We start from the raw sequence: 17,697 nt of genomic DNA on the forward strand, positions 1-17,697 counted from the left end.
TTTCTTTAACATATTGAAACCACTATCATTTGAATTAAATTTCAATATCCATCATGTCCCTTAAGTCCTACCAACCATCATCATCTGTACCCATATTTTCTTTCTTCTCTCTTATTAAAATGGATGAAATGTGCCTGTTCCTCTCAAAGGCAACCCCTTCATGCATTCTGTGTATCCTGTGTCCTTTTGCCTTCAGGACTTTGCTTATATAATTATCCCATCAATTTCCTTCATTTAGTTTCTCCCCCCTTTCTTCTAATTTATTCTTACTAGTGTACAAATGTGCTTTAATGTCATTGATCTTAAAAAACAAATAAACAAAGCTTATTTTGACCTCAAACTTCTCTCTAGCTTGTCTCATTTCTCTGCTTTCTCTCAACAAAACCTCTTAAGAGAGATGTATATATCATATACATATATACATATATACATATATATCCACCATTGTCTCTTCAACCCACTTCATTGGGTTTCCACCCAACTAATCCTATCAAGGTCACCAATTACTTCTATACTAGCAAGTACAATGGTACCTCTTCTGATCTAAGTCAATTTCTTCTCTTAAAACATCTCTGTTCTTAGCTTCCATGACAACAGCACATGGGTTCCTCCAATATCCATAGCAACTCTTTATCTCCTTGCTTTCCTAATTTATCAATGGAAACTCTTTCTAAATCCCTTTTCAGGCTTTAATCTCCTATCTCCCAAATCCATTCTAATAGCAAATCCTATTAACTTTACCTACAGAGCATGCTTCTATTTTCTTCACTACCACCAATCTAGTTGAAACTACCAACTTCTCACCCATATAACTACTGTAGCCTCTAATCTCCTTGCTTCCACTCTTAACTTACCACAATGTATTCTCACATTGCATCCAAAGTGGCATTTAAAAATATATATATATGTTATTTAAGATCACCATTAAAAAAATTCTTCAGTGACCCCCTATCTCACTTTGGATAAAATCTTAAGCCCTTTCCTCGCTTGCTTGAACTTACAGGATTTAGCTCCACTGTCTATCTACATCTCCTACTGCACCTTATACAGCTTTCTCCTCACTCATTACACATCCATCTTCTTTCTGTTCTTTGAACATGCCTCATATATTCCTACCCTAGAGTATTTCCTCTGCCTGGAATGCTCTTTCTCAGATCTGCATGGTTGACTCCCCCTGTCATCCAAAGCACAACATAAAGGGTCACTCCTTAGAGAGGCATCTACTGTCCTCTCAACCTAAAGCAGTCTCTCAGCAATTTCCTTGCTTTAATTTCATCATGATACTTGCCATTATCTAACATTTTCTCTTAAATATTATTTTCATTCCTTTTTTGCAGGAATGTAACTTTTGTGAGAACAGGAAGTTGTTGGTCTTGCTCAATAATGTATCTCCAGCTCTAGAAGAGTTGTCTACACATATTTGATACTCAGGAAAGGTTTGCTGAATGAATGAACAAATCAATGGATATATTTTACCTAAAATTTGTTTTCTATATAATTTCCAAAAAACTGGCAGTATAAATCAGCAAATGAGTTTCATTCTCATTGAAATTTCAGTGAGATTTGATATTTGGGTAAAGGTTAGCAATAAATGATGGGATGAGTAAGTCTTTAGTTGGAAGATAAACCAGTTCAAAAACTGACTGGGCTACTACAGAAGTCCCAGTTTCTCACTGACACACATAATAAAGAGTTGTTGGTACTATCAACTTTTGAAACAATAAAACATTGTAAACAAAAATAGAAATCTGAGTAAGAAAAAAATATCTAAAGTTTTCCACATATAAACAATGTTTTTTATAAATTTGTCCTACATCTTACTTTCCTTTGGGCCCCTAGAGAGTCCATCTACATTATTTATTGAAAAAAAAAAACAAACCTACACATTTGAATGCCAAAATGATTGCAATAAAAGAACAGATTTGGATAAAGACGTTCCAGGCAAGAGATTAAACAGTTAGATTTTTATTATTTATGCATCACTCACGTGACAATTTTATTTTGGACATGGTTTTTATCATATTCAGATGAATTCTATACCTTTGGTGCTGGAGGACAAAGTAAATTCACACTATGCACACTGAACACCTTTGAGGGAGTAAGAGAGTTGGAAAAGGCCATTCTTTTCACCTTTATTGGATCTTCAGAGAGCCCTCCATAGCTATATGTGGAGCTACTTACGTAACATTTCATGGTTATAGACAATTCTATGTTTCTACAAGACAAACACTTAAGGAATTACCTGTTAATGTGAAATTTGTTTTTAAAAATGAGGCAACTTTATTAAAGAAGTGGCAGCTTTTATATTCTGCATTTGAAAATTTAGCCCATGTTTAATCTAGAGCAAATCTTTTCATATTTTTTACACATGACAATTGTTTAATCAGCAACTATAGTGATTCAAGTAGTTTCTTTTACTTTGAAAGATTCCTCTTGAGTAGAAGAAAAAAATAATCAATGATCATTCAAGCTTTGATAAACAAATCATAATTACGAACAAGCAACTCAGAATTTGTCCCCCTAAAACATTTCTTCTCTGGCTCCTTTGATGTCATTAGACTTCTCACAAAATAAGCAAGTGCCCTTGATTTCAAACAATTTTATTTAAAGGTGTAAGAAAAACACGGCTTCAGGCTCCCGAATTCTAAGTATCAGACATCAGTGAATTAAAAGAAGAAAGAATCAATAAAATTGCAGATATATGATGTGTAGAATACTGTAGGACACTTTGGTTTTTTTTGGCTTATCTGGAATCCATTTCCCTTTTTCCATTAGAACATCAACCTTCTTTTTAAGAGCATCCTTAATTGTATAATAATATTTTGGGAGGCATCTGGAATTTGAATCTTGAATAAATGTCATGGTTACATGGGGGTGTTTGGAGGTACACTCCTCACAAGAGCAGCAGTGTGTGGTCCGTACTGTCATTGTGCTGTGAATTCTGTGCAGCAACTCAGAGCTCTCTTGGTTTCTACCCTTTTTTTTCATGTAAAGGTCTTCAGGCTCCTATTGATTTTGAGCCTGAGATATATTTTGAATAAATGTTCATCTTTACCATACCTTTTTATGGCCTATAATAAAAAATAAAATAAAATAAAATAAAAAACTGACACAACTGTAAATCCATATTAAATAGTAAATCATAGCCATTTGTTGACCAATTAACATTTTCTTGTTATTGTAGTACTGTATTTGTCTAAATTTATGTTAAAGAAGCCAATCAACTTCATTAAACATATGCCCTTTCTTATCAAAATAAACTATTTCTCTTAGCTCAAGAGTTATATATCACTTTGCCGTTTTTATAGGGCTTTCATGTACTTTATATTATTTGGTGCTCATGGCGATCCTAGGAGATGGGCAGAAATAAATTTGTTAGCATCTAATGCAGAAGAGGAAACTAAGGTTCAAAGGGGTTAAGTAAGATGTCTAAAGTCACATGATGAGCTCATTTCAGAACTTGTGTTAAACCTAGGTCTTCTCTCTTCAGAATTTACATTTACTGTAGTACTTCTGTGATAATAACCAGTAACTACAGTCACTACTCTGTTTGTCAGAATACTTCCTTATATTGTTCATCATTTTTATCTATTTAAAATGAATCTCAGATGAGTGAATCACAAAATGTTAATTGTGAAAGGAATTTTAGAGGGCTTTTTTCACCCTCTACTACCATCATGTAAAAGTATATTCTTTGACATCCCTCTTTTGACTGCTTCTAGAGTCAAAGAGCACATTTCTTAACTTGGGAAAATATTATGTCGAAGCTCTATTTTATATGGATAAAGTACTTAGAGTTTGGGAGTAAGAAAAAATGCAGAGTGTACTATATTAAGTAGTGGATTATGGAGGAGCCACAAAAATTATCTCACCTCACTTCAACCCCAAGAATCAGCATCAAAAGTTAAGAAAAGGAAAAAAAACAAATTAAATGAGAGAGTTTGATTTTCTCTGTTCTCTGCAGATATGTGCCCACATTTCCTGTCCTTCCCTACCTCTGGCCACTGTCAGAGGTCTTACTCTGCAAAATAATACACACTGTTTCAGAGGGAGTTATGCCGATGTTTTATAACAATGAAAACTTATTTCGCAGTATCTTACTACTGGTTAACACTATTGAATTGTACTCGAAATCTTCTAGAGATATAATTGAGCCTAAAGTTTTGTTGGGGAAGTGAGTGACAGTGGTGGGCATTGTTATTTTGTGTAAGATAATGGGTAAAGCTTCTCTAGGAAGGTGATACTTGAGCAAAGACCTGAAGGAAATGAAGCAGCAGGCCATGTGGAAGAGCACTAGCAGAGGAAAGAGTGGGCACCAAATCTCTGAGTGGAGAGCTTGCTTGGCTTTTATGTATAGGCTCGGTACAAACAACTCCAACATAGTTGTCAGAACCCGTTCATTGGTCATTAACTTGGAGCTCTATTTTACCTGCTGGATGCTGGCAAATGATTCAGGTACATTTTTGTTGCTTATTTATTTTCTTAAAAGTCCATGGGGATTTCTTCCATTTCATGGCCAATGACTGGATCCAAGCCATGACAAAATTTTCACCAGTCTAAAATATCCCTCTTTGATAAAGTTTTCTCTGTTTTATAGTGGATGATCAATGTCTTAGTTATACAGCCCTGCATGAGTGGTCAACACAGAATCGTGAGCACCATGCAAGTGTTTTTCGGTAGCCCTTGCCTGGCACCTGGCTTCTCAATGTCTGTTTTCTTCCCAGAAGAAGCAACTGCCGATATGGAGGTGCTTGTTTTTTCTAGCATCTCTTAGCTCACTGACAATATTCTACACTAGACGTAATATTGTTAAGATGATGAAGCATCTGGGAAGCATGTCCTGGAAAAGCGGTCTAAGGAACTTGGAAACTTGTCTTGGAAAACAGAACTCTAAGGCAAAACAGAACTCTAAGGGACTCTATGAATTCCTTTAAAATATTTTAAGGATCAAGGCAGTAATGCCAGAAGCATAATTCCTCATCCAGGGAAGGCAGGTCTTAATAATCTTAGTAGCACTCTGAGTGCCCAGCCAAGTTTTAGATGGATAGATAGGTGAATGGATCTACACCATTAATATACTGCAGAACTTTCTAACAATCAGAACTTTCCAATAATACAATGGTCTACTTCTTAATTGAGTGACTTCTTCCATAATAGAAAGGTTCGTGAAGAGGTTGGATGACTACTATAATAGAAATAAGAGGTAGACATTTCTGCACTGGGGGCACAGTTGGACTAGTTACTAGCTATAGGTTCTTGGAAAGCAGTGGTCCCTGGCAACACTCATGGGGCACAAAGCCAAACTTTAGAGATACATTTTGACTTGTTACCGTAGCATAATCTCTTCTATCCTAACTAACACATAGTCTTTGGTTTTAGTTTTGGATAGGAATTTAATATCCCATGTGGCCTAAGATAAGTTAATTAACTTTTCTGGCCTTGATTTGCTTATTATAATAATTGAGGGCTTAAATAAAATAACTTCCAAAGTTGCATTTACTCAAAAATGACATAACGTGATTCTGTGAATCAAGGAAATTCTCTGGGGAAGTGGTGGTATTAGCCCTCACAAATGTGCAGGTGTAGCTATTTGGGTCAATAACCTATCACCAAATATGCGCAGAGGATTGTTTTTCTGGAAGATGTCTTTGGAGATTTCAGTTAGAAATGACATCATGCCACAACATTTTTTGAGAGAGTCAATACCCAGAACTATCTTGAAATGTTACAAAATCTTACTATTGTACCCAGGGTAATTAACATGGAAATTTTCCTTTATCTATGGGAGGAGAATGATAAATACCAATTATTGATTTTTTTCTATTGCAGGTACTCCACAAACATTATCACACCAAGTACCCTACCCTCCTATGTATCTACCTATGTATGTATGTATGTATGTATGTATGTATCTATCTATCTATCTGTATAATCCCAGGAGTTGATGATATTATTTTCCCAGCTAAACAGTTTCTCCCAGTTTCTGAAGAAACTGAGGCTTTCAGAAAATAAAATACCTTCCCAACCAATTAGCAGTGCTAGGATCTAATCCCAGGTTTGTCTGAGTCCAAATCCTAAATTCTTAATCTCTAGAATACTTCTGGGTAGTTTATATGGGGAAAACTTTGTAAGTACAGTACTGCAGATTTAGTCCCGTCCTCTTTTATACATGGATAAATTAACCTCTTCTACCAAATCCACTCTGTGTCTTTCAATTTTGGTCACATATTGACTTTACCAAAATTATTTCTTTAATCTTTTTTAAAGTTCCTCTTCAGTTTCAAGAAGTTTCTCTGTAAGTTTTCTCTTTATTGCTCTTTTTTTTCACATTTGTCTTCCCACTCTATTACTTCATATATAATATACATATGTGATCGTCTCTTACTCTGTCTATAATTTTAAGTTTCCAGTTCCAAATAACAAGCAAAGCAGTACTAAATTATAAGCTGTGTGGGTTTCTATCACTGTGTGAAAGGCATGTTATTTTGTATTTTTACCTTTCACTACAAAAAATTAAGCAACACAGATTGAACTATTCCTAATCAAAACACTACCTGTTCTTTCATATTTATTTTTTGCATCTTTTCTGACACACTCTTGACATTCTTTTCCTAATGCCATTAACCTTGACTCTGTTCCCTACCTGCTTTATAAGAATGTACAGTACAGACTCTTGGCCAGCTAGAACATTCTCAGTATAAAATATCTGAATGAAAATAATTTTTAAAATGTATAAAAGGTAATTCTTGCCGTAATGTAATATTAAGAATACAAATAGTTATCTCATTACTCAATAAATCTCAAATCACAATGGTAATAATGTCAAAATAATACCAAGAAAACAGTAAAATAAGATGGCAGACAAAAAATACTTCATTTAATCTAACTGTGAAAGGTTTAAATCCCCTAAGGGCTCAATACTTTGCCTACAAGTCCTTACAAACTTTGATTAAGAGGAACTTTTCCTCACAAAACAGCGATTTTATAGCATTTTGTTTGTAGTGTACATTGTGGTAATCTCTCCAACAGTTCTTCCACCTCATTTCCTTGTGTTGCTGCCAGTAAGCACAACTCTACAGAGGTGGCCCATCATTGTTTAACCCAATTAGAGTAATTTCATTTTTCTTGACATAGTGGATCCCATAGCAAATGGACTGGATCAACAATGAACATGTGACACAATTAAGGTCAATGAGACCTAAGGACAAGTTAACTGAAGAATTCTGGGGGAGACACTTCTCGTCCTTCTCAGAAAAAGAAAAAGTTTTCAGAGGCCAAAAATTTCTAATTTGGGATGCTGTGGACGTGCACACTAGAACAGTTCTAGTCATTCTGCCCCATGAGGGAAAGCCAGCCTCAGAATAAAGCTGATCCCACACAAAGCAAATAGAAACATACCAAGTCTGGAGCTTGTTCTGAGATGCATTTTCCACTTCTGTGAGCCAATCAAGCCTATTTCTTGTTTAAATCAGTTTGGATTGGTTTTTGTATTACTTGAAACACACATAATGAGCCCTAATTGATATGTCAGTCCTTTTGTTTCTTAATTTACCTATTTTTCTAATAATGCACAAATATATCCATGTATTATTGTAATCAAATCTCAAGTCAGATAATTTAGATCATATCTCAATATCAGATACTTTAGAAAAAAGGAACTTACAGGGTTGTTTTAGGAAACTAATAATATTGAACTTTGGGAGTCAAAGAAACCTTGAGAGATTATGTGAAAGGTCTTTGAAATACATAAATCATACCAATAACAAAAGACAACTATTTCTCCTGAATTCTAATACATTGCAAAAGTGTTATCAAATCCTTGGTTCACTTGTATTATTTTTATTTATTGTTAATCCAAGCTCTCTTCATTAAGCCCCTAGTGACTGACTTGATATGTAAAACTCTCCAATGGCATTTTCTGCCTGATGCATCAAGTCAAACAATGCTGTGTAACTCTCAAGACCTTTCATAATCTGGGTTCCCTCTGTTCTCCCTACTCTACCTACATATGTCAGCACTTGCCCACTTGCACCTGCAGCTGCAGACTCTTCACAGCTTTGCTGCTCCTCTCCTCTCCCTCTACATATATTCCATCTTAGTTTTTGCATCTGTACTTTTTGGTCAGGCCCTTCCCCAACCCCTCCAAGAGTGGAACTCTTCTCTATACACAAGCTCTCCCACAGGATTTGGTTCTTTGGCCCTGATTATACTTTATTGTGTATTCACATCTAACGCTTCAGTTTTCTCTGTGATTAGGTTGTCAGATCCTTGAGAGCAAGGGTTGAGATTTATTTCTATTATAACCCCCCTAAAGCTTCAAATACTGTGTAGCAGAGTAGATATTAAATGAGTATGTACTTGATTAATTAACCATATTTTTACTATTTGTCTTACAGACTCTGTTGCATGCATCTAGAAAAAGATTTTAAATGGCTGGATTGCCCTAGGGCTGCCAGATTTAATAAATAAAAATATAAAATGCCCAGTTAAATTTTAATTTCAAAGAAATAACAAACTGTTTTGTGTTTTAGTATAAGTATACCCAAAGCAATATTTGGGATAGAATTATACTGAAAAATGGCCTGTGTTTTAGTTTAAAAGTTACACTCTACTGGATGTCCTTTATTTCATCTGGCAATTCTAGATTGACCTGATCTAAAAAAAACAAAACTTTGTGCTTAATTTCTTAATTTAGAGCTAAATGCCACATTTATGAATTGCTTAACTTTATGTAGTCTTACTAATCAAGTCCTATAGTACATGAAGTTCTCTGCATTGTTTCATCTAGCAGTAACAACACATAGATTGAGTATCCATTATGTGAAGGTCACCATGTATCCTCCTGTACAGGGAGTCAAAGATGAAGAATGAAAGATTCATCTAAGATGAATAAGATCTTTCCCTCTACCCTCAAGTAATTCATAGCCTGGTGGAAGACACAGCCCATTTCAGTCCAGCCTCCACTTATGTGCAATCTGGATGTTAATCCATATGGCCAAAATCTTTTAGGTCTGGTTCAGCCCTCCTGGGCAAAGATTCAAGATGACACCATACACACAGGTGGTCAAAAATGAAGGATATTGGTTTTGAAGTATACATTAAATAGTTCCTGTCTCTGAAGTGTTATATAAACACTGTAATCCATTATCCTAAATGAAAACAATCATTCAAAAATCCTTTTGATCAGAGCATTTTACTCTGCTTTTGATATTAACTTAGTTTTTTTGATGGGAGATTTTTTTTTCTGGTTCTTGGATATTTAACATGCATATTTTTTAGCGCAAGCAATGGAAATGTATTGCATGACATTTTCCCCCTCTTAGCCATTAAGTTCTTCACGGGTGAATGCCATTCCAGCTACTTAACCTGAGTCACTTATTTAGGTGAACAATAGGATCCAATGATTTAGATTTTGAACCTTCTGCTGTGTGGCCTTAGTCTGCTGTAACTAATCTCTCCAGTGTTTTCTGGTCATAGGAGACATTTTCTTTGCATAGCACAAGATCATAATGGCAGTGCATATGTATGTGTGTGTAAAGTTTGACATTAGTTAAAAAATTTTAGCTACACTATATGTATAAGTTGTATGCCATATAAATTCAGTGATGTTTGTAATAACCAAAAATTTCAAATTCTAGAAATAACAGCATGTTTTTCATAATAGTATACCTGACTCTTCGTGTGTGTGTGTGTGTGTGTGTGTGTGTATGTAAAAGCATTTCTTAGACTTGTAACATATAATTCAAGGTTTTAAAACAATGTCACCTTAACATACAACATACAAATTTTCAGTTCTGGAATAAAGAGTACCATATTTTCCCTTTCTTTTCTAAACATAAGCTATTGAGCTCAACCTACCAACCTGTTATTTTCTTGGAGATCATCTTCAGTTAAAATAAAAAGGCATATTACATAAAATTATGATTTCAATGGAGTTCAATTGGTTATTGGCATATTACATGAAGTTGCAAATGGAGTCACATTAAAAGGTAATGAGAATATTGGGAAAAGTTATATTAATTTGAATGATTTGTCAATTACCTAGATAGAAGGCTGTAGTTAGCATTATCATTATGCCAAGTCTCTGGAGTTATGAAATACTCATTTGAAGTATATATTTTAGGTTTTCAAAACTTACCTTTGGTAGCTCTTCAATTTGATTGGCATCTAGGTAAAGTTCCTCTAATGTCCGTTCAAAGTTAAAGACCTCCTTTGGCACCTGCTGAAGGCTGCAGTGGGAGTAATCTAAAACTGAGATGATTTCTTCTTCACCTCGGAAACATCGGCACGGCACCAGACGGCCGATGATTTTCCGCTTGGTGGTCATCTCCAGGCACTGCACTAGAGAAAAACAGAAAAAAAACCAACTGCTTAACTACCTGCCTTTGGAAGGCATTCTTATAATATTTAAAGCTTAGAAATTTACTTACGTTGTATATTTTATAATTATATAATGCCTTAAAGAAGTTTACATAAGACATGCACATGCAATAGATCATTTAATCCTTAAATAGCTCTCCAAGCTATGTAAAGACATGTTCTTATTCCCATTTAACAAATAAAGAAATGGATTCAGAAAGGGTCAGAATCCCATAATCACACAGTTTTGGAATGGCAGAACTGGGCCAGAATACAATCCTGACTTAGCACAATGCTTACATTCACACTTGAAACATAGAACTATATGTTTTTTTAAAAATTTTATACAAATTGCAGTGCAGAACATAAACCTCCAGAATTTGTTGGAGAAAAACACATTTCTCTCATTTCTGCAAAATAGTCAAGTTTTACCCATAAGGTTTGTGATATCCTCTTTTTGACTCAAATTTATTCCATTAATCAATAATTATTTATTGGGCTTCCCTGGTGGCGCAGTGGTTGAGAGTCTGCCTGCTGATGCAGGGGACACGGGTTCATGTCCCGGTCCAGGAAGATCCCACATGCTGTGGGGCGGCTGGGCCCATGAGCCATGGCTGCTGAGCCTGCGCGTCCTGAGCCTGTGCTCCACAATGGGAGAGGCCACAACAGTGAAAGGCCCACGTACAGCAAAAAAAAATAAAAATAAAAATAAAAATTTATTATAACTAATATGCTCCAAGCATTGAACTAGGTACTGGGGATAGAGATGAACTGAACAAAGCTCCTATTGGAGCTACAGTTATTCACTTCAGAATAAGAATCTGTCCCTATGAATCCTTTTATTTTAATGGGAGAGAACAATCATGGCAGAAATTTCTGACATCCTGGCATGTCTTTCTCTAGGTTAAAATGACCAAATGCCATGAAATCTTGCACAAAATTGATATCATGGCATCTATAACACTTTATTAAAGTTACTGTTTTTCATGTCATTCTTTCCTTAGACTGCAAGGCTATTGAGGGTAGTAACTGTGTTTTGTTCATTTTTACATTTGTATTGGTTCTTGACATATAGTAGATATTCAATAACAAATGTAAAATGAACAAATCAGTTCATGAATGAATAGATGGATACATTTGGGACTCTCTCCCCAACCACCAACAGATACTGATAATTTGCTTGAAAAATTTCTCATTCTAACTAAAATGTCACTATCTCTGTGAATGTCTTCCAGGATAAATGAATAGTGTCTTCCTCTGAGCTCCCAGGGCACTAATCACATTGCTTCCTAATTATGTGTACTATTTCCTTGTGTACTGGGTGAGTTCTTGAAGGAGAGGATCTTGTCTTATTCATCTTTGAATTCACAATAACAGTACACAGTTTGCCATCTGCAGAAATAGTACTGAATGAGCATCAATTTGAAACTCGCATTTTATTCATTGATTTGTTTTTACTTATCAGCATAAACTTATTGCCGAAACAGAAAGTAGTGATAGTTCACAAAAATAATATAGCATTTTGTTTTGAAATGGCTTAGATTAAATCAAATTTGGAGGCAAATGAATACAATATGCTTGAGAGATGTTGAAAGTGCAGCCCAAAGCCATTTTTATTCCTCCTTTTACTTATGAAATTAATAAAATTATATTTTGGGACAGGTTCATGAGTCAGCTCTTATAGAAGGTTATAAGAACATGGTAATCTTTAGAAGGTTTAACTAAAAACATTAAAAAAGATGGTCTTTCCTCTCCATTACTTTCTATCTCTTGAACTCCTACACTTCTCATTTCTGGGAGCTTGAATCACAAGGTTTTGTAACTTTTATTTTACTTGACTTTCCTTGAAAGCCCTGATTGTAGGTTGATCTCTACATGGGATCTAGCACATATCAAGCAGCCAGTAAATGCATCTAGTAAATATATGACATATATTAGGTACCTAGTTCATATTTGTTGAGGTTATTGCAGTTGTAAAGGTAAGTGATGATGGCTCAGGCTATGATAGTGGCAGTGAGGATGGGGAGAAGTGATAGACTGGAAAGGTATTTAAGAAGCAGAATCCAAAGTGTGGGTAATGGATTAGATGAGAGGTGGAAGGGGTGCTGTGGAGAGAGGGAGAAGTCTTGAAAAATTCCCAGGTTTTTAATTTATCACTAGTAGCCACATTGACTACCCAGCTGTGATGCCGTCAAGCTGGCTCAAGGTGTGTATCCTGTCTGTCTCTATGACTCACAGGTGAGGAATCAATTGTTCATATTTTGGTTTTGCCCAGTTCCTTGCACTCACCCTTTTATGCTGAACCTTGTAGCTATTTCTTGATACCCATCTGTTGCTGCAATTGCAAATTTTTTATTATGAAGAGAAAAAAGAGAATATCCAGGCCTGGACCTGAACCATTTGGCCAGAGAATCCACTGTCTGCTAAGACTTTTGCAATTTAATTCACTTAGGACTGCTTTCCCTTTTGTTGATCAAAAATGTAGGCTCTTCTGGTCCTCTTTTCGGTCCCTTGTCTCATTCTTACAATGTGCTGAGCTTTCCCCCTGACCCAACTTCTCTTTCCTTCAATCCCACTAAACTCTGAAATTGTGCCTTATGTCATGATCAATAACTTCATTGATCCTCTCCACTGAAGTCTTCCTCCCCTTCATAGTCTCAACTAAAACATGGTTCACTTATAGCCTTTAAAAGTGGAGCATGCTGATTTTCTCATACCTTAAACACACTTCAAGGTTGGAAAGTAGAATTGATATCCTCCCTTGCTCTCTAAAAATTATTAATCTTCTCTCATCCTAAAAAATGTCCTGCTCCTCTGATGGTCTCATTACCTGGTAGTAACATCTTTCTACTCTTTTTCATATCATTCATTACCACCTCTAGAACCCATTGATGACTTTGGTATCTGATTCATGGACTATCTCTCAATTGGAACTCCTTCCATTCCTGATTTATGCTCCCTACACATTATAGCTTTCAACTTTTTTTCCATCTTAAATTTCTAAGTAACTTGATTATAGTGCTACTCCATTAATTTTTCCCTTGCAGATATCTAGGTAGTTTACATTTCTTCTAACAAAGTTTCAATAAACTTCTAACCAACCAAAATATATATAGCAATTTTGTTTTAAATTAATAGTACTTATTTTATTATAGCTATAAATATCACTGTAATTCAGTCACATTTTATTTCTTCTGCATCTTATTCTTTAAAAATTGCTTTTTTTTTCTTTGGTTTGTCTATGTGTCTTTTTTTTTTTTAATTTTATTTATTTATTTATTTATCTATTTTGACTGTGTTGGGTCTTCGTTTCTGTGCGAGGGCTTTCTCTAGTTGCGGCGAGTGGGGGCCACTCTTCATCACGGTGCGTGGGCCTCTCACTGTCGCGGGCTCTCTTGCAGAGCACAAGCTCCAGACGCGCAGGCTCAGTAGCTGTGGCTCACAGGCCTAGTTTCTCCACGGCATGTGGGATCTTCCCAGAGCAGGGCTCGAACCTGTGTCCCCTGCATTCGCAGGCAGACTCTCAACCACTGCGCCACCAGGGAAGCCCTATGTGTCTTTCATTAATTCAATTTCCTATCTCCTCTTCTCTTGATATAGTGAAAAACGTGTAATCTGTCTTATTTCCCCCTGGAATAATCTTTTAGGAGCACTATATCTTCCTGCTTCAGTCTGGAGTGGTCACTTTACTTTTCTAGACCTGATATGTGTGTGTGTGTGTGTGTGTGTGTGTGTGTGTGTGTGAGATCCTGGAATTTCTCTTCACTGTCATTCTGTGAATTTTATATTTCCTTCCGTTTTATTCCTACTTCCTGAACCCCATGTCTTTTCTTTCTAGACTTATTGGACTATAACATCCAATGGTGAAATATAACATCCAGTAACTTACTGAGAAAGAATCTACAGTAGGAACATTTTTGAGACCTCTGCATATACAAACATGATTTCATTTCACCCACAAACAATTGAAAGTTTGGCTGGATATATACTTCTAGGTCAGAAATAATTTTCTTTATAAATTAGAAGGCATTTTTAAAGTATTATTTTCTAGCTTTTAAGGTTGCTGTCAGGAAATCCAGCTCTATTACTATTCAAAATCCTGTTTTACGCCCACCTTCCCCTCTCCCAAAATATTTTAGAACTTTTATTCTTAGTCTTTTGAAATTTCATGACAATGTACTTTGATGTGTTTTTATCCATTGTACTGGGTACTAAATGGGCCCTTTCACGTTGGAAGCATTTATTGTTAAATTGTGTTAAATTTTCTGTTATTATTTAATTGATGATTTCCTCCTCCTCTTCATTGTTTCTATTTTCTTTTCCTGTAATCCTGATTAGTTGAATGTAGGAAATGTCTGGTAATTTAATTATTTTTTTTCTTCTAATTTCCATGTCTTTGTTTTTTTATTTTATTTTCTGGAAGATTTTCTCAACTTCATCTTCTAAATACATCTCCTGTATTATCTTTTATTAGATAACATATTTTTATTGTCCAAAAATTAGTTGTTGCTTCCTAAATGCATGTTCCTTTTTAGCAGTATCATGATTGTATTTCAGGGCGCTATATCATTTCATTTCTCTAAGAAGATATTAGCTATAGACTTTTTTTTGCCTTTTCCCCCTGCTCCTTGCATTTTTTTCCGAGTTCCATTTTCTGTTTGTTTCGTTTCATCTTTATTTTTCATGATAGGGGTCTTCCACAAATATCTGGTGATCCCTGGCTGTCCTTCAATATTGAAGAGTGACTCTCTAAAGAACTAATTGGAAGCTTTGTATGCATAATAGGTATCACTGCAGGACGATTGGCAGCAAGCCAAAGAATATTCTGGTCTTCAGCCTGAGGCATAGCTATGAAACAGGAGGGAAGGAGGCAGGGCACAACCTTTAAAAGAATGACATAGCCATAGTACATGATGAAAACTAGTGAGAACCAACTAGGTACAAGATGGCGGAAGATTCAACTTCCAGTGGACCTTGAGCATAATTACTCACACATTGTAATACATTAGCATGCTAAATGACACTCCCACAGGTGCCATGACAGTTTCAAGGCTGACCATAAAAGGCCAAAAAGTGGGTGGTAGCCGAATTCCTGGAAATCTCTGCCCATTCCCCAAAATAATTGGAATAATCCTCCCACTCATTAGCCTCTGAAATATGCAGCCCATAAAAACTAACCATGCCATATTTCGAGGCCTCTTGCCTCTTGCCTTCCAAGAGTGCTCACACTCTGTCTGTGGAGTGTGTTTCTGTCTAAATAAATCTGATTCTTACCTATCACTTCGTCTCTGAATTCTTTGGTGATGAAGAAAGACCTTAATTTCACTGGGAAGAGCTATGCAGTTTTGTAAATAAGGATTTAAGTCGATTTTTCTATTTTCAGTACTAAGTCTCCTCAGTTCTTTGTCTGGTACCTGTTGTCTCCAAGACTCTAAGGAGGACTATGAAGCAAATCAATTTCTACATCCCTTTGTGGGTGCTTTATAATGTAACTGACAATGTACTTTTTATATACGTGAATATAAACTACATCTTCTTTCCCTGTCTTCTTAAAATTTGTTGAAATCTCTTATCTCCTAGTGTCTTCTTTTCAATTTTCTCTCTCCTTGTGAGTATATGCATTTTAAAATTTCTTTTAGTTTAGTGAAATTTTGGTTGTAAGTATAGGTCAATAAGGAAGGTGGGAGATTAACTTCCATGTTTAAAAGAAAGTTTTCCTTTAAGCCCTTTCATACTTTTAATCCCTTCTTACTTGACCTATTAGGAGCATTGGACAGAGAATTATATTTTTCTTTCAGAAACACTCTCTTCCTTTGGCTCCCCTGACTTCACAATCTTCTGACATTTATCCTTCCACTTTGGTTCCTCAATTTCAATCTTTTAAGAAGATCCATCTTCTCTACCAAATATTGACATTTATAGTATTAGAGAGTTATTCCCTGGCTAGGTTTGTTGCCCTTCTAATTGTACACTCTCTCCCTTTCAATCTTTATAGTCTCACTCACCTTTCCCAACTCTTTTCATTTAACTCTGATGAGTGATAGCTATAAATCTTTCCAAATTTCTACTCAAATTTATTTCCCTCATCAATTCCACTTTGTGTTTTATGAGCATCTCAAACATAACATGTTAAAAATTGAAGTGATGCTCTTCAAAGGTATGGAGTCCATCATCATAGTCAAGACCTTGGACCCTGAAGCCAACTCCCTGGCTGTGTGACTCTCAGCACATATTTAACCTCTATCAATTTAGTCATCTCTAAGATAACAGAGTACATACCAAGCTCATAGAATTGTGTCTTCAAGTTTTAAGCATTCACTAAGTGTTGGCAATTACTGTTCTGCCCAAACCTCCTCCTCCTCCTCCTGTGCTCTCAGTCTCAGTGAATGGCAATACAGTTCACCTAGTTTCTCAAGATGGAAAGCTTGGCAATGTTCTTGACTCCTCTCATGCCCTCACTTCCCACATCCAACAATCACCAAGTCCTAATCCTTCCATAGCCTAAACATATCCTGATTCAGGTCTGTTTTTATTAATTTCAACTGCCTAACAACATAGTTCAAACTATTTTCTCTTGCATATGTACCTGTCTCTCTATTGTTCTCCCAACACAGTGAACCTGGGGTGACCTTTAAAAACACAAACATTATTATGTCACCTTCTTGTTTCAAATACTTCAATGATTCCTCTCTGCCCTCCAGACAGTCTCAAGTCTTTATTGCGGCTTAAAATAATGGTATTCTGGCCTGACTGCTGTCTTCCACACTCACACCCAGCTCTCTGTGCAGCCTGGCCAGGTACCACGCTTATTGTTTTCTTTGCTCTTCTTATTCATGGCTTCTTTTGCATTTCTAGGACTACATGATCTTTCTTCTACTAGGGCCTTCAGAAATAGGGCTGCCTTTGCACAGGGTACATTTCCTTGCTCTTTAAAAAAAAATAGATTAGAAGGGAAAGTAGCCTCTCTTTATTTAATATGTTCCAACTCTGTATGTCCTCATCTCTATATGTTTCAATTATATGCTGCCATACCCTTTGATCACATTTTAATTACATATTCAAATCAATCTTGTTCACTAGATTGAAACTTCTGTGAGGACAGGGACCATGTCTAGCCTTTAAACACTGTATATTTCCAGTAACTTTAGTATCTAGTTCAGAGTAGATACTTTAAAAACATTAACTGTATTAATAAATGAATATGGTAAGTAAAGATGATTATAATGACTTTTATTTGTATAGTCCTTGCAAAATTTCAAAACAATTTACAATTTATCACCTTTTTTTCTTGATGAATAAGCATTCATATATTATTTTCTGTATTTCACTAATAAACTA

The 17,697-nt window shown here is 35.7% G+C and overlaps 1 protein-coding gene across 7 annotated transcripts in view; it reads right to left on the reverse strand.

Annotated features, from left to right (window-relative positions):
• The window catches only part of LRRC7 (leucine rich repeat containing 7), a 498,913-nt gene that overhangs the window by 300,201 nt on the left and 181,015 nt on the right, over positions 1-17,697 (reverse strand). For all 7 annotated transcript variants that reach the window (XM_060304379.1, XM_060304393.1, XM_030865914.2 and 4 more), the window contains one exon: positions 10,139-10,341. In XM_060304379.1, the coding sequence (XP_060160362.1) occupies positions 10,139-10,341 (203 nt within the window). The remainder of the gene's footprint in view (positions 1-10,138; positions 10,342-17,697) is intronic.

This window comes from Globicephala melas, chromosome 1 (genome assembly GCF_963455315.2).
Source record: "Globicephala melas chromosome 1, mGloMel1.2, whole genome shotgun sequence".
NCBI lineage: Eukaryota > Metazoa > Chordata > Mammalia > Artiodactyla > Delphinidae > Globicephala > Globicephala melas.